We start from the raw sequence: 18,667 nt of genomic DNA, 5'->3' as shown, positions 1-18,667 counted from the left end.
GGTAGATAAGTAGACAGATAGATGGACTGACAGACAGGTAGATAGATAGATAGATAGATAGACAGACAGACAGATAGATAGACATACAGATAGACAGACATATAGATAGATAGATAGATAGATAGATAGATAGATAGATAGATAGATAGATAGACCAAATGATGATTGATTGATTGATTGATTGATCATTAATTGATTGATTGATTGATTGATTGATTGATTGATGATTAATTGATTGGTTGATTGATTGATGATTGATTGATTGATCTTTGTGCTTTCAGGCAGGTTTGATTCGCACTGATGATGAAGAGTTTTTTATTGAGCCGCTTGAGAGAGGCCAGCAAGAGGTGGAGGTCAAAGGTCGTGTCCATGTAGTCTACAGAAGTTCGGCCATCAAAAGAGACCGCGGTCGAGCAAAAGATGACCTCCAGAACGAAGGTAAGCAGAGAGATAAAGAAGACGGCACGCACTCGGTCACTGTGTGACATCAGTACTGAACTCATTATTCTGGCGCTGTCTCTCATAGACATTCATGTAAAGCTTTAAATAATGTAAGTGTTCAAAATAGAGACAAAGACTGACGCTGAGGTGCAAACAGATGAATTGCATCATTTTGTAAGTTCACTGAGCAGCTAATGACGCCTCTAGAGACTCATAAAGGACATATTGTCCACAATAGGTCACTACTTTTGTCCACAGTGTGGTCCCCACGACTTCAGGTGTAAACAAAGTGCACTTATAAATATCAGGTTCCTCTAGTTCCTCACATTTCCGCTTTATTTTATTGTGCACTCCGCGGTGATGTATACAGACATATGGGAGAATGCCAATGTAAATACCATATGTCTAGACATTTCATGGGATTGATATTTACATCTGCGTGTCATTCATTTGCTTGAATAGACTTAGACTCGACCTCCAGCTGTCTGAGATATCTGACCTTCAGTTGTGCATTTAGAGGGATGTTATAATGACGTTCATTCATGTTTCCATCCAAGGATTTCTTTCAGAAAACGTTTTAGCGCATCAAAATAAATCTGATGCTCCGAAACGCACATTATCGCTCAAAAATTGGCATTAACGCAAAAATGTAGTGTCACATGAGTTTGCCCCAATCGTTAGCCTGTGTTACCATGACGATGGTATTGAAAGGTGATTTATTATACGTGATGATGGATTGATCTTTACGGCATATAGAGCCGATCTGCACACGGGACACTTCCAGGAGTGCAACACAAATATCTCACGCACAATGAACACATGAACGGCCAACAAATTAAAAATAAATACACAATACTGGAGAAAATCATCAGTGCTTACAGCCCAAATCTATTAAATTATTGTTTAGTTTTATTTTTGAAAAAATGCAGGCAAAATCCCCTGTATTAAATAAAATAAATTACCAAATGGAAAAAGCATTAAATAAAGAAAAAACTAAAATTACCAAATGAAAAATATATTTTTAAACCTATATATGTCTTTTCTTTACACAAATTTAAATTCGCCGTACCCTGTTCTGTAGATGAATAAAGTCGTCTGAATGACTCTCAGAACGTTTCTTTCTAACTATCTATCTACTGTATCTGTCTGTCTGTCTGTCTCTCTGCCTGTCTGTCTATCTGTCTGTCTATCTATCTACTGTATCTGTCTGTCTGTCTCTCTGCCTGTCTGTCTATCTGTCTGTCTATCTATCTACTGTATCTGTCTGTCTGTCTCTCTGCCTGTCTGTCTATCTGCCTGTCTATCTATCTACTGTATCTGTCTTTCTGTCTCTCTGCCTGTCTGTCTATCTGTCTATCTACTGTATCTGTCTGTCTGTCTGTCTCTCTGTCTGTCTGTCTATCTGCCTGTCTATCTATCTACTGTATCTGTCTGTCTCTCTGCCTGCCTGTCTATCTATCTACTGTATCTGTCTGTCTGTCTCTCTGCCTGTCTGTCTATCTGTCTGTCTATCTATCTACTGTATCTGTCTGTCTGTCTGTCTCTCTGCCTGTCTGTCTATCTGTCTGTCTATCTATCTACTGTATCTGTCTGTCTGTCTCTCTGCCTGTCTGTCTATCTGTCTGTCTATCTATCTACTGTATCTGTCTGTCTGTCTCTCTGCCTGTCTGTCTATCTGCCTGTCTATCTATCTACTGTATCTGTCTTTCTGTCTCTCTGCCTGTCTGTCTATCTGTCTATCTACTGTATCTGTCTGTCTGTCTGTCTATCTGCCTGTCTATCTATCTACTGTATCTGTCTGTCTCTCTGCCTGCCTGTCTATCTATCTACTGTATCTGTCTGTCTGTCTCTCTGCCTGTCTGTCTATCTGTCTGTCTATCTATCTACTGTATCTGTCTGTCTGTCTCTCTGCCTGTCTGTCTATCTGTCTGTCTATCTATCTACTGTATCTGTCTGTCTGTCTCTCTGCCTGTCTGTCTATCTGTCTGTCTATCTGTCTGTCTATCTATCTACTGTATCTGTCTGTCTGTCTCTCTGCCTGTCTGTCTATCTATCTACTGTATCTGTCTGTCTGTCTCTCTGCCTGTCTGTCTATCTGCCTGTCTATCTATCTACTGTATCTGTCTGTCTCTCTGCCTGCCTGTCTATCTATCTACTGTATCTGTCTGTCTGTCTCTCTGCCTGTCTGTCTATCTGCCTGTCTATCTATCTACTGTATCTGTCTGTCTGTCTCTCTGCCTGTCTGTCTATCTGCCTGTCTATCTATCTACTGTATCTGTCTGTCTGTCTCTCTGCCTGTCTGTCTATCTGCCTGTCTATCTATCTACTGTATCTGTCTGTCTGTCTCTCTGCCTGTCTGTCTATCTGCCTGTCTATCTATCTACTGTATCTGTCTGTCTGTTTATCTGCCTGTCTGGCTATCTGCCTGTCTATCTATCTACTGTGTCTGTCTGTCTGCCTGTCTATCTATCTACTGTGTCTGTCTGTCTGTCTATCTGCCTGTCTATCTATCTACTGTATCTGCCTGTCTGTCTATCTGTCTGTCTATCTATCTACTGTATCTGCCTGTCTGTCTATCTGTCTGTCTATCTATCTACTGTATCTGCCTGTCTGTCTATCTGTCTGTTTATCTACCTGTCTGTCTGTCTGATATCTACCTGTCTGTCTGTCTATCTATCTACTGTATCTGCCTGTCTGTCTATCTGCCTGTTTATCTACCTGTCTGTCTGTCTGTCTGATATCTACCTGTCTTTCTGTCTATCTATCTATCTACTGTATCTGCCTGTCTGTCTATCTGCCTGTTTATCTACCTGTGTGTCTGTCTATCTATCTATCTGTCTGATATCTACCTGTCTGTCTATCTGCCTGTTTATCTACCTGTCTGTCTGTCTGTCTGTCTATCTATCTACCTGTCTGTCTGTACCTGTCTACCTGTGTGTGTGTGTCTGTCGGTCTGTCTATCTGTCTCTCTATCTACCTGTGTGTCTGTCTATCTATCTATCTGTCTGATATCTACCTGTCTGTCTATCTGCCTGTTTATCTACCTGTCTGTCTGTACTTGTCTACCTGTGTGTGTGTGTGTCTGTCGGTCTGTCTATCTGTCTCTCTATCTACCTGTGTGTCTGTCTATCTATCTATCTGTCTGATATCTACCTGTCTATCTATCTACCTGTCTGTCTGTACCTGTCTACCTGTGTGTGTGTGTGTGTGTGTGTGTCTGTTGGTCTGTCTATCTACCTGTGTGTCTGTCTACCTATCTATCTACTGTATCTGCCTGTCTGTCTATCTGGCTGTTTATATACCTGTCTGTCTGTCTGTCTGTCTGTCTGATATCTACCTGTCTATCTTTCTATCTATCTACCTGTCTGTCTGTACCTGTCTACCTGTGTGTGTGTGTCTGTCGGTCTGTCTATCTATCTATCTACCTACCTACCTGTCTGTCTGTCTATCTACCTGTGTGTCTGTCTGTCTATCTATCTACCTGTCTGTCTATCTGCCTGTTTATCTACCTGTCTGTCTGTCTATCTATCTGTGTGTCTGTCTATCTACCTGTGTGTCTGTCTATCTATCTATCTATCTGTCTGATATCTACCTGTCTGTCTATCTGCCTGTTTATCTACCTGTCTGTCTGTCTGTCTGTCTGTCTGTCTGTCTATCTATCTGTCTGATATCTACCTGTCTTTCTGTCTGTTTATCTACCTGTCTGTATGTATTTCTGTCATTTTAAAGTTGAATTAACTTTAATTAAACATTTAAATATTTATTTAATTCTTTAATTTCCAGCCCTCCATTAATGTTAAAGAGCGTTTGATATGGAAAGCATTGCACTCTTTTTATCGACATCTGCTAAACATCTTAAAAAGAGCAGATTTACATACAACCCCAATTCCTAAAAAGTTGGGACGGTACGATAAATGCTAATAAAAACAAAAAGGAGTGATTTGTAAATTATATTCACCCTTTGCTATATTGTAAGCACCACAACTACACATTATATGATGTTTTACCTTGTGGATTTAATCCAGTTCAGATTTTACTGTGTAAAGGAGAAGCCGTACATCATCACTGTCCAGAAGCGCTGCCGAATTCTCTGGGCTCGCTCTCATCTGAGATGGGATGTAGAAAAGTGGAACTGTTGTGTTCTCCGGGCCAAAGAGGAAATGGGCTATCCAAGCTGTTATCAGCGTCAAGCCCAAAGCCAGTGTCTGTATGGGCCAGGGGTGTGTCAGTGCCCATAGCATGGGTAACTCGCACATCTGTGAGGGCACCATTAATGCAGACCAGCTGTCAATGCCATCCAGCACCGTCCTGTCCAGGGACGTCCCGGCATTTTCCAGCAGGACAACTTCAAAACACATACTGCCCGTATTACAAGTGCATGACTGTGTGAGCTGAGAGTGCGGGTGCTAGATTGGCATCTAGCGGGTGCTTGATCCTGACCATCTCCAATTGAGAATGTGTGGCGCATTAGGTAGCGCACCATCCGGCAACGGAGACCCCGTACAATTGAGCAGCTGAAGACAAACAGAATGGATTAATGGGGGAAAATGTCCACTTTCTAAACTTATCAAACTTGTGTTCTTCAGTGCCTAAATACGTCTTCCGTATGGTCTGATGTTGAGCTAAACTGCTTTTGTTGTGTTTTCAGTGGCAAACTTCGGAATCGCCGAGCTGCCAAACGCTCTCGACATTGTGGAGGAGAAATTATCGGAAACAGATCGCAAGCGCAGACATGCAAAGAAAGACAACTACAACATTGAGGTGCTGCTGGCTGTGGACGACTCAGTCGTGCGTTTCCACGGCAAAGAACACGTGCAGAACTACGTCTTAACGCTCATGAATATAGTAAGTGATTGCACACACACACGCACTCTGTAAACGGTAATATTTGAGGTCGAGGCGATATTTTACGGGAAATTCGGTTAATCCTAAAAAAACAAATAAGCATCTGAAATGATTCTTTATTTGAAGGTAAAATGTAGTGATAGACTGATACATGGGCTAGGCCGATTTATCTGGCGATATTTAGACATTTTGGGATTTTCGGCATTGGTCAGTAACCATACTAGATGAACTGATTAACAAACCTATCGACCTGTCTCTTTTGTCAATGCAGACATACATTTTTCTTATCAAAGTGTAAGTTCTGCAATACAAGTAATTTAACATCCAAAAAATTACTTTAAAACTTCACCTTTAAAGCAGAACATTTATGGCAAGCCCTTTTGACATTCGCGTGCAGAATTTGAATTATAGATGTCTACAGTTTAATTTTTACTAGGCAAAATGTTTATTCTTGATATAAAAAATGACCTCATTGCTCACAGAAATGTCCATTATTGGTATAAAAAATGGAATGTAAACTAGTAAATAGGGCTGGAACTAACGAGTCTTTTTATAATCGACTAATCTAACAATTAATCTAATGATTATTATTGAACTATTCGGCGATTATTGCAACGATTAATCGTTAGCTCTTAACCGATTATTCAGCTTGTGCCCGAACTTAAAATGTCGTATTAAACATGCTTACTAACAATAAAGAGGACCGCGCCTGTGATTAGCGTCTCCGCGCCTGTGATTAGCATCTCCGCGCTGGAGATGAACGTCTCCTCGCCTGTGATTAGCTTCTCCGCGCCGTTTGATGAGCGTCTCCGCGCCGGTGATGAGCGTCTCCGTGCCTATGATTAACGTCTCCGTGCCGGAGATGAGCGTCTCTGCGCCTATGATTAGCGTCTCTGCGCCTATGATTAGCGTCTCCGCGCCGGTGATGAGCGTCTCCGTGCCTGTGATGAGTGTGTCTGCGCCAGAGATTAGCGTCTCCGCGCCGGTGATGAGCGTCTCCGTGCCTGTGATTAACGTCTCCGTGCCAGTGATGAGCGTGTCTGCGCCAGAGATTAGCGTCTCCGCGCCGGTGATGAGCGTCTCCGAGCCGGTGATGAGCGTGTCTGCGCCAGAGATTAGCGTCTCCGTGCTGGTGATGAGCGTCTCCGCGCCTGTGATTAACATCTCCGTGCTGGTGATTAGCATCTCCACGCCGGTGATTAGCGTCTCCGCGCCTGTGATTAGCGTCTCCGCGCCTGTGATTAGCATCTAAGCGCCGGTGATTAGCGTCTCCGCGCTGGTGTTGAGCGACTCCACGCCTGTGATTAGCGTCTCCGCACCAGATATGATCGTCTCCGCGCTGGTGATGAGCGTCTCCGCGTGGGACAGTTTATCATAAACTTGAAAAGAAAATCCTCGAAAACAGAAATGGTTGATTATCCATTGGTAAATCTATTGGCAGGATCTGTAAAAATTATCATATGGAATTTAGTTTTCGCTAGTGGCGATGCTACTTTACATATCTGGAAATGGATTTCAGATGCTACTAAATTGAAGAGTAATTAAAGACATCTTGCAAAGGCTTTTTACTAGTTGCAAACACATTATAGATACCTGAATTTAATATTGCCATCATGTATTTTTAAAGTAACAATGGTTGTAAAATCTATCGAAATAAGGTTATTTTTGCTCAAGGTTGGTGTGGCAGGGCGGGATGGGTCATGATTCTGCACACCCGGCCCCTAATCAGGCTAATTAGCCCTTGAGAGGGATAAAGGCCGACCGAAGATGGCAGTGCGACAGTGAGAGATATACGGGCAGCTGTCCGACACCTGTGTGTGTGTGTCTTTTTGGTTGAGTTTTGTATTAAACTATTATTTATATCGTCAAGCCGGTTCTCGCCACATCCTTCCCATTAATCCCTTTACACTGGTGCCGAAATCCGTGAAGGAGGAGGGATGCGCCGTAGTAGAGTTCTCGCCGCTACCATCCACCCCAGCGGAGCAGCCGCAGCCCTCCGCCGGAGGACAGAGGAGCCCGGCCGCCAGAGAGCAGACGAACGGCCACCGACCGCGAAGGGAGAAGGGGCTCCCGAGGCTGCCGAGGGTGGAGGAGACCCCTTCTGTTTTCCGAGAACACAGCGGGGCGTTCCGTCCGTCAGGGGCCGGAAGACTGCCTCCGATCCGCCCAGAGAGGCGCGGCTGTCGTCCATTAGGGGGCGGAGGAGTGGCCGAGGACCAAGCTACGGCGTATCAGCGAGTAAGTTTTTTTGCCGCTCCTTGTTTGTCTCTCCCTCTCCGATACGGCGTGTAGTTGCCACATTTTTTGGGGGTTTCCCTCCCTCATCCCGGCAGACTTGCCGGGGGCTCCCTTGCCTGAGAGAACGAGGGAGGAATGTGGCAGAGAGGGATAGACGGCAGTGAATATCACTGATGGCAGGTTTGCAATGTTTTTGGCCATGTTTAGGTGCATAAACAATGCCGAAAGTGTAAGTCAGAAGAATACACAGCAACTTTGTGTTACTTTACATTGTGTTAATACACAACACACTCATGCAAAGCATTCAAGTATTGCTAATATTTATTTCTTACGTTTGCAAGTTGATTTACACCTTTACAAATCGTTCTGTGTGCATGCAATTTGGTTAAAATGATTATCATTAAAATAGGCCTAGTGACTCAACCTTGTCAGGCGTCCAGCACTGTAGCGTGTCTGTGGTGGGATTACCAGAGAGCAAATGAGAGAAAAAAACCCTGTTAAATACACGTTCCACCAGGTCCTGCCTCCTTAATCTGCTTACCTCTGTAAATCCTTCAGTCAGATTTTCACAGCGAGCTGGTTTCACTCCGTAACAGTTACCGTAAGACCGCCGCAGTGGTCCGATCAGCCCCGCTAGACAAATGACTGACGGAGTCTAGAGTTCACGAGTCCAACACAACCAACCTGACAACACAGGCAAGGAGTAGTTCACGCCAAAATGTAATTCTGTTGTACTTTACTCGATTACAAACCTGTATGTTGTTATTTGTCAAATCTGTAAATAGCTCAAAGCGACCAATGAAAAGTCATCAAAACATTTTTGTGCTGCACTATAAGAGAGAGATTGAGGAACACTATTGGTTTTCATTCATTACTGGTGTTGTGTGTGTGTGTGTGTGTGTGTGTGTGTGTGTGTGTGTGTGTGTGTGTGTGTGTGTGTGTGTGTGAGTGTGTGTGTGTGTGTGTGTGTGTGTGTGTGTGTGTGTGTGTATGTGTGAGAGTGTGTGTGTGTGTGTGTGTGTGTGTGTGTGAGTGTGTGTGTGTGTGTGTGAGTGTGTGGAAACACTACATGAGTGTGTGTGTGTGTGTGTGTGTGTGTGTGTGTGTGTGTGTGTGTGTGTGTGTGTGTGTGTGTGTAGAATACACAAATGAGGCAAATCACTTTCGGCTCTGTCGTTAAGCTTCTCTGCTCGGCATTGTGGGTGTCGTACCACCTGGAGACTGAGTTTTGAACAAGCGTTCTGCACAAAGCCAGTGGGCCACCTCCGCACAATGCTGGTGTTGTTGATGGTGTGTTAAATGGGCCAGATTTTGTCCTGCATTGATGTGATGCTGTACGCTAGAAATATTGAACATTAGTGGACATAGTGGGCAGAATTGTACGCCCAGTTCATCTGTGAAATGAAAGTAAATTGGCATGCATATGGAGCTTTTGGGGTCAGTTTTAAACTTCAAATGTATTTCCATGTGATTTATTGTTCTTGTACTAGATGGTTAGCCTCAGTGCATCGTTTGATACAAGCATTATACATGCTACAAGTGTCATATCACTCATTAAAGTAGATTTGTACATTGTATGAAGCCATGCAAAAGTTGCGGACACAATGATAAAGTTGTTGATGGTCCTATGGAATAATTGAACTGTAAACTGGTCTGTGTGTGCTTCAGAGCGAACGGGTGGCGCGCTGTTCTATGTGCATGCGCAGGGCTCGTGATGCGCAGTTTTCAGCTCTTTCAAAACGGTTCTCGAGTGTTGTGAAAGCAAAGAGATGCAGGTTTAACATTTATTTGTATTTCCTTACTTTGAGGAGCACAGACAAAGAGTCCTAAATAAATACAATCCCAGGTGTAGTTTATTGTTCAACCAAAAGCCCAAAAATAACCAAGATTTGGTGCGTAACGCTGGACTTTTAAGTATAAACAAGCCTGAAGCACACCAGGGACTCTTAATTTGAAATGACAAATATATATATTAGGGCTGTCAATCAATTAACATTTTTAATCGAATTAATTACATGGTGTCCCGATTAATTAATCGCGACTAATCGCATTTAATCGCATATACAAATATTTGATAGAAAGCCCCTCATATAACAATAATTCAATATATAATGATGAAATAATTATACATAGTTATCTTTAAATTAGGGCTGTCAATCAATAAAAATGTTAATCGAATTAATTACATGGTGTCCCGATTAATTAATCGCGATTAATCGCATTTAATTGCATATACAAATATTTGCTAAGAAAGTCCCTCATATAACAATAATTAAATATATAATGATTAAATAATTATAAATAGTTATCTTTATATTAGGGATGTCAATAAAAAAAAAAAAAAAACGAATTAATTACATGGTGTCCCGATTAATTAATCGTGATTAATCGCAATTAATCGCATATAAAACTATTTGCTGAGAAAGCCCCTCATATAACAATAATTAAATATATAATGATTAAATAATTATACATAGTTATCTTTACATTTTTCACAATTATATATAATTGTTAAATATATAAAACATGTTAAAGTATTATTTTTAATAAAATTAATCGCACTGAATTAACACGTTAAATCGACAGCCCTAATACAGGTGAAACTCGAAAAATTTGAATATCGTGCAAAAGTTCATTAATTTCAGTAATTCAACTTAAAAGGTGAAACTAATATATTATATAGACTCATTACAAGCAAAGTAAGATATTTCAAGCCTTTATTTGATATAATTTTGATGATTATGGCTTACAGATTGAAAACCCCAAATTCAGAATCTCAGAAAATTAGAATATTACATGAAATCAATAAAAAAAGGATTTTAAATACAGAAATGTCGGCCCTCTGAAAAGTATAATCATGCATATGTACTCAGTACTTGGTTTGGGCCCCTTTTGCATTAATTACTGCCTCAATGCGGCGTGGCATGGATGCTATCAGCCTGTGGCACTGCTGAGGTGTTATGGAAGACCAAGATGCTTCAATAGCGGCCTTCAGCTCTTCTGCATTGTTTGGTCTCATGTCTCTCATCTTTCTCTTGGCAATGCCCCATAGATTCTCTATGGGGTTCAGGTCAGGCGAGTTTGCTGGCCAATCAAGCACAGTAATACCATGGTCATTGAACCAGGTTTTGGTACTTTTGGCAGTGTGGGCAGGTGCCAAGTCCTGCTGGAAAATGAAGTCAGCATCTCCATAAAGCTTGTCTGCTGAAGGAAGCATGAAGTGCTCTAAAATGTCCCGGTAGACGGCTGCGTTGACTCTGGACTTAATAAAGCACAGTGGACCAACACCAGCCGATGACATGGCTCCCCAAACCAACACAGACTGTGGAAACTTCACACTGGACTTCAAGCATCTTGGATTGTGTGCCTCTCCATTCTTCCTCCAGACTCTGGGACCTTGGTTTCCAAATGAGATGCAAAATTTGCTCTCATCAGAAAAGAGGACTTTGGACCACTGAGCAACAGACCAGTTATTTTTTTCTTTAGCCCAGGTAAGACGTTTGACATTTGAAGCCCATGTCCAGGACCCGTCTGTGTGTGGTGGCTCTTGATGCAGTAACTCCAGCCTCAGTCCACTCCTTGTGAAGCTCCCCACACATTTGAATGGCCTTTTCCTGACAATCCTCTCCAGGCTACGGTCATCCCTGCTGCTTGTGCACCTTTTTCTTCCACACTTTTCCCTTCCACTTAACTTTCTATTAATGTGCTTTGATACAGCACTTTGAGAACATCCAACTTCTTTTGCAATTACCTTTTGAGGCTTTCCCTCCTTGTGGAGGGTGTCAATGATGGTTTTCTGCACAACTGTCAGGTCAGCAGTCTTCCCCATGATTGTGAATTCAACTGAACCAGACTGAGAGACCATTTAAAGGCTCAGGAACCCTTTGCAGGTGTTTAGCTGATTAGAGTGTGACACTTTGAGCCTACAATACTGAACCTTTTCACAATATTCTAATTTTCTGAGATTCTGAATTTGGGGTTTTCATAAGCTGTAAGCCATAATCATCAGAATTATATCATATAAAGGCTTGAAATATCTTACTTTGCTTGTAATGAGTCTATATAATATATTAGTTTCACCTTTTAAGTTGAATTACTGAAATTAATGAACTTTTGCACGATATTCTAATTTTTCGAGTTTCACCTGTATAAATAGTATTGTATAAAACAAGCTTAATACTACAAATGTCTAACATAACTTTTTGAATCTACAGCATAAATGAGTACATCCGCTAGTGTAAAGGGATTAATGGGAAGGAGGAGGCGAGAACCGGCTTGACAATATGAGTAGTTTAATAAACAACTGAACCAAAAAGAGACACACACACACACACACACACACACACAGTATCGAACAGCTGCCCGTAAATCTCTCTCTCTGTCGCACTGTCATCTCCAGTCAGTCTTTATCCCTCTCTGAGGCTTGATTAGCCTGATTAGGAGCCGGATGTGCAGAATCACGACTCCGCCCCTCCACAGTTATATACAGATATAAAAAAGGTCTTCAGACCTGGTTTGAGGTCAGTGGAGTTCTTGACTCAATAATACGGCCTTGTTACCGCCGGCATATTCCGTTCCCCTCCTGTCAGTGAAAGACAAATGTGTTTTTATATCCTGGTGGCTGTCAGACATTTACTTTAACCCATGACGGATGGCGTGATGTGTGTTTATATGTGTTCTGCAGGTGAGCTCACTGGGGTGTTTTGCAGACAAGGTCACACCTCATAAATTTAGGCACGTGTTTACAAATACGGGACGCTTTTATCCAAAGCGACATACAGTGCTCTTATTACAGGGACAATCCCCCCGGAGCAACCTGGAGTTAAGTGCCTTACTCAAGGACACAATGGTGGTGACTGTGGGGATCAAACCAGCAACCTCCTGATTACCAGTTATGTGCAACTACGCCACCACCAATCCAGTGATATGATAAATGCATATCATATCGCATTATAAACCGCAAATGCAACATAATCTTCTCTCCAAACCATGGACTAGTTGTGCAGCCGTTTCATCTTGACCTTTAACCTTTTAAAGGGACAGTACACCCAAAAATGACAGTTCTCTCATCATTTATTCACCCTCATGCCATCCTAGGTGTGTTTGACTTTCTTTCTTCTGCTGAACACAAATTAAGATTTTTAGACGAATATTTCCATACAATGCAAGTGGATGGTGACCAGAACTTTGAAGCTCCAAAAAGCACATAAAGGCAGCATAAAAGTACCCCATAAGACTCCAGTGGTTTAATCCATGTCTTCTGAAGTGACATAATAGGTGTGGGTGAGAAACAGATCAATATTTAAGTCATTTTATAATATAAATCTCCACTTTCACTTTCACATTTAAACATTTTTTTTTTTTTATAATTTGCATTCTTTGTGCATATCGCCATCTACTGGGCAGGGAGGAGATCTTATTGTAAATAAGAACAAAAGGACTTAAATATTGCTCTGTTTCTCATCCACACCTATCATATCACTTCTGAAGACCTGCATTAAACCATATGGATTACTTTTATGCTGCCTTTATGTGCTTTTTGGAGCTTCAAAGTTTTCTTTGTCATTTGTTGGAGAACATCAGCATATAGAGAGAGTCAAAAAACCAGCATGAATGCACAAACTTAATGCAAAGTGCATTATGATGTCCAGTCCTATTAAATGCATGGATAAATATCTTTGTTCGAGTTGTGCCGACATGTTTTAGCGACTGAATTGAACGTGTTCAGATTGATGCAGTTCACAGTTTTGTTTCAGTTACACATCAGAGATTCATAAACCGTGTATATGCACGAGACTGTGGGATAAAACCAGAATGTTTTGCATGTCCTCACAGCACAGGAGGAGTCCTCAGCATCACATTAAATTAATGCTTCACCCAAAGATGAATTACTCACCCTCATGTTGTTCCAAACATCACATTTACGTGGCAACCACCCACACCACACGTGCGTCGTGGCGCCTTTTGCATAGAATGTGAAAATTGAATTATCTAGAGTTGTTTCTATTTGTATCTGAACAAAAGGTCTAAATATATACAATAATACCGGATGATGTCTGTAGTTGTATAACTTGTTAGTGCACGCCCATCAATGCTGCATTTACACTTTTTATTGCTTGCAGCTTGTTTGCATTAGCGTTGCCATTGTTAGCGTCTCGTTCTTTTAGTGATTGTTGACAGCTGTGTTTGTCTAGTTTCTGTCTTCATAACCCAAACGTCTCTGGCTCAGCGTTACACAAAATATGAGCTGTTGGCAGTGTGATGTTTGTAACGATGCCAAGAGAGGCTTAAAGGCTTCAGCCAGAGTTTCTGAGGAGCAGCAGAAAATGTTCATATCAACATGAAATCAGAATAGACGCTATTTTACACTCTTTGCAATGCAATGGCTTGCTCTGGCTCTAATCCTGTTAATCACTGTAAAGACATGATGTTTCTGAGTGACTATAAACGTGTATATCAGCTGTTCAGATATCAGGATTATCTGACGGTTCTCTCTGTGTCACAGGTTGATGAAATCTACCACGATGAATCTCTGGGAACAAACATCAACATCGTGCTGGTGCGGATGATTTTGGTGGGATATCGTCAGGTGTGTAGAAAGTTTCGCATACTTCATTGCATGCTCTCATTAAGCGCGAGACAGCAACATCCAGTAACAACTCATTGAAACCGAAGCCGCAAACGCTGCGTCATGCAACACAATCTCAGTTAATAAGAACTCTTTGAAGTCCAGTTCTGTGGAGTGGCATTTGTGCACCAATTTACACGATGCATTTATTATCAAATAATGATTAAATTCTAAATAATACAATTTATAATGAACAATTATATTTAACAAGACAATATATGTAATATTATAGTAAAATATTGTAAATACATGTAAAGTAAAAAGTATGATTTACATTATAGTTATTAGTGAAAATGTATATAATGTTTAACAAGTAACTTTATTGTAAAATATCATAAAAAAAATTATTGTTTTAAGAAATCATAAGTAGGACTTACCTTATAGATAACAGTGAAAAATTATACTATTTTTAACAAGACAATATATGTAATTTTATAGTAAAATATTGTAAAGAATTTAGTTTTTAGAAAGTAAAACATATGATTTACCTGATAGTTTACACAATTTATATGATGTTTAGCAAGACAATACATGTAATTGCATGTTAAAATATTGGGAAAAATTGTTTTTGTTTTTTTAAAGATTTAACTGATGTGACTCCAGTCAGGCGTCCTTAGCAACCAATTGGCCCAGTTGCTAGGGAGGGTATAGTCACATGGGGTAACCTCCTCGTGGTTGCTATAATGTGGTTCTCGCTCTCGGTGGTGAGTTGTGCCGCGGAGAATAGCGTGAAGCCTCCACACGCGCTACGTCTCCATGGTAACGCGCTCAACAAGCCACATGATCAGACGCGAGGATTGACGGTCTCAGACGCGGAGGCAACTGTGATTCGTCCTCCGACACCTGGATCGAGTCACTACTTATGTCGTTTAGTTAATGCTTATTGCATTATTTAATGATACGTAAATTTGGAGGTGAACTATAAAACATAGGCACCACAATGCCTGAAGCATTGACCTGCATTTTTTGGCAACCACAGCTGCCATTTATTACCATACATTTACCAGTGAATATTCCTTGTGCATGTAAACACAGTCTCTGAGAGATTTACATCCAGTAATGAGTAACTCTTGAGTTTGTTGTGAATCCAGAAGGGCTTTTAAACTGTGTGTGTGTGTGTCGCCCTGCTTCCCAGCAGGCATTAAAGCGTTCCACTTGACTCTGTCGTGCACGCTGAAAGATTAATGCTGACTCCGTATGCCAGCGTGAATGCAGCAACACGCCAATCCAGCCCACGTATGGCCTCATTACACACAAGCTGCTGCAGTCATTCATTACAGCAGATTGATTTCTCTATATGTGTCACTTCAGAGATGTGATTTTATGAATGCTTGTGTTTATACTTTGATGTAAAATGTATTTTTAATTTCCACTGCATTATACCAGCACATGGCATTTTACGCTCATGTATAAACACGGGCACGTGTTCTTTGTCAGCACACGTCCATCAGGCATGTTCGGAAAACCTTTCCCATTGGCTGAATAAACAGCTTGACAGCTGGCAAAACACGTAAATGTGGGAACCATCTGAACATTAATTAATAATTTATTAATGATTAATAATGATAATTAAGTATTTATAATGTATAATAATGATAATTAAGTATTTATAATGTATAATAATGATAATTAAGTATTTATAATGTATATTTATGAATCTTATTGTAAAGTGGAAACCATCTGAACATTAATTAATCATTTATTAATGATTAATAATGATAATTAAGTATTTATAATGTATAATAATGATAATTAAGTATTTATAATGTATATTTATGGACCTTATTGTAAATTGGAAACCATCTGAACATTAATTAATCATTTATTAATGATTGTTAACTCTTAATTAATGATAAATGATGATAATTAAGTATTTATAATGTATAATAATGATAATTATGTATTTATAATGTATAATAATGATAATTAAGTATTTATAATGTATATTTATGGACCTTATTGTAAAGTGGAAACCATCTGAACATTAATTAATCATTCACTAATGATTATTGACTCTTAATTAATGATTAATAATGGATAAGTAAGTATTTATAATGTATAATAATGATAATTATGTATTTATAATGTATATATATGGACCTTATTGTAAAGTGGAAACCATCTGAACATTAATGAATCATTCACTAATGATTATTGACTCTTAATGAATGATTAATAATGATAATTAAGTATTTATAATGTATAATAATGATAATTAAGTATTTATAATGTATATTTATGAATCTTATTGTAAAGTGTAAACCATCTGAACATTAATTAATCATTTATTAATGATTAATAATGATAATTAAGTATTTATAATGTATAATAATGATAATTAAGTATTTATAATGTATATTTATGGACCTTATTGTAAAGTGGAAACCATCTGAACATTAATTAATCATTTATTAATGATTGTTAACTCTTAATTAATGATAAATGATGATAATTAAGTATTTATAATGTATAATAATGATAATTATGTATTTATAATGTATAATAATGATAATTAAGTATTTATAATGTATATTTATGGACCTTATTGTAAAGTGGAAACCATCTGAACATTAATTAATCATTCACTAATGATTATTGACTCTTAATTAATGATTAATTATGATAATTAAGTATTTATAATGTATAATAATGATAATTATGTATTTATAATGTATATTTATGGACCTTATTGTAAAGTGGAAACCATCTGAACATTAATGAATCATTCACTAATGATTATTGACTCTTAATTAATGATTAATAATGATAATTAAGTATTTATAATGTATAATAATGATAATTAAGTATTTATAATGTATATTTATGAATCTTATTGTAAAGTGTAAACCATCTGAACATTAATTAATCATTTATTAATGATTAATAATGATAATTAAGTATTTATAATGTATAATAATGATAATTAAGTATTTATAATGTATATTTATGGACCTTATTGTAAAGTGGAAACCATCTGAACATTAATTAATCATTTATTAATGATTGTTAACTCTTAATTAATGATAAATGATGATAATTAAGTATTTATAATGTATAATAATGATAATTATGTATTTATAAGTTATAATAATGATAATTATGTATTTATAATGTATATTTATGGACCTTATTGTAAAGTGGAAACCATCTGAACATTAATTAATCATTTATTAATGATTGTTAACTCTTAATTAATGATAAATGATGATAATTAAGTATTTATAATGTATAATAATGATAATTAAGTATTTATAATGTATATTTATGGACCTTATTGTAAAGTGGAAACCATCTGAACATTAATTAATCATTCACTAATGATTATTGACTCTTAATTAATGATTAATAATGATAATTAAGTATTTATAATGTAAAATAATGATAATTAAGTATTTATAATGTATATTTATGGACCTTATTGTAAAGTGGAAACCATCTGAACATGAATTAATCATTCACTAATGATTATTGACTCTTAATTAATAATTAATAATGATAATTAAGTATTTATAATGTATAATAATGATAATTATGTATTTATAATGTATATTTATGGACCTTATTGTAAAGTGGAAACCATCTGAACATTAATGAATCATTCACTAATGATTATTGACTCTTAATGATTAATAATGATAATTAAGTATTTATAATGTATAATAATGATAATTATTTATAATGTATATTTATGAATCTTATTGTAAAGTGTAAACCATCTGAACATTAATTAATCATTTATTAATGATTATTGACTCTTAATTAATGATAAACCATCTGAACATTAATTAATAATTTTTTAATTTAATTATTTACATTAAGCATTGTTTTCCCTCTTGACCTGCCACACACCACTGGAGAAGCACTGATCTAGACTAAACAAGTGTCGTGTTGTCTTGATTTGTTTGTTTTCTCTGTTTAGTCTATCAGTCTGATTGAACGTGGGAATCCGTCGCGAAGTCTGGAGCAGGTGTGTCGCTGGGCAAACACCCAGCAGAGACTCGACCCCGATCACGCCGAGCATCACGACCACGCCATCTTCCTCACCAGGCAAGATTTTGGTCCCGCAGGTATGCAAGGTACTGTGTTTCCCTCGATCGAAGCTGTGCAGAGTAAGTGCTCCTTTCTGCTAATGTTCTCTCATGGTTGGCATCAAAGTTCCAGTAGCGCTGGTCTGGAACAACAGCATCAAACAGACTGCATTCCAGACCGGGTACACTGGGCATTTGATGCCAACCTGTAACAACCAAAAAATATTTTTTGGCATGTAGAGAAAAACGGGAATGCTGATCGTGTTTGTCAGTAACTGTGCACGGTCAACATTCGTTTTTTATTAGCCATTAAATTAACCATTTTAAATGACACTTATGTTGTAATAATTGTGCATGCTATTACAACCTAGTGACAACTCACTGTAATTTGATTGTTACACACAGATGACAATAGTCAAATCACTCAGTGCAACAGTGCATGTGTTAAACTTGCTATAGTTTACTTCCATGTTGTTCATCATCAAGT

The 18,667-nt window shown here is 38.4% G+C and overlaps 1 protein-coding gene across 1 annotated transcript in view; it reads left to right on the top strand.

Moving 5' to 3' along the window:
* The window catches only part of LOC127633137 (A disintegrin and metalloproteinase with thrombospondin motifs 14-like), a 42,985-nt gene that overhangs the window by 1,064 nt on the left and 23,254 nt on the right, over positions 1–18,667 (top strand). The window contains 4 exon segments of the mRNA XM_052112021.1: positions 282–438; positions 5,090–5,286; positions 14,030–14,113; positions 18,072–18,219. Coding sequence (XP_051967981.1) covers positions 282–438; positions 5,090–5,286; positions 14,030–14,113; positions 18,072–18,219 — 586 coding nt within the window.

The sequence above is a fragment of the Xyrauchen texanus genome, chromosome 40 (assembly GCF_025860055.1).
Source record: "Xyrauchen texanus isolate HMW12.3.18 chromosome 40, RBS_HiC_50CHRs, whole genome shotgun sequence".
Lineage (NCBI taxonomy): Eukaryota > Metazoa > Chordata > Actinopteri > Cypriniformes > Catostomidae > Xyrauchen > Xyrauchen texanus.
Note: the sequence above shows the minus strand (reverse complement) of the source record. Positions and strands in the feature narration are given on the sequence as shown.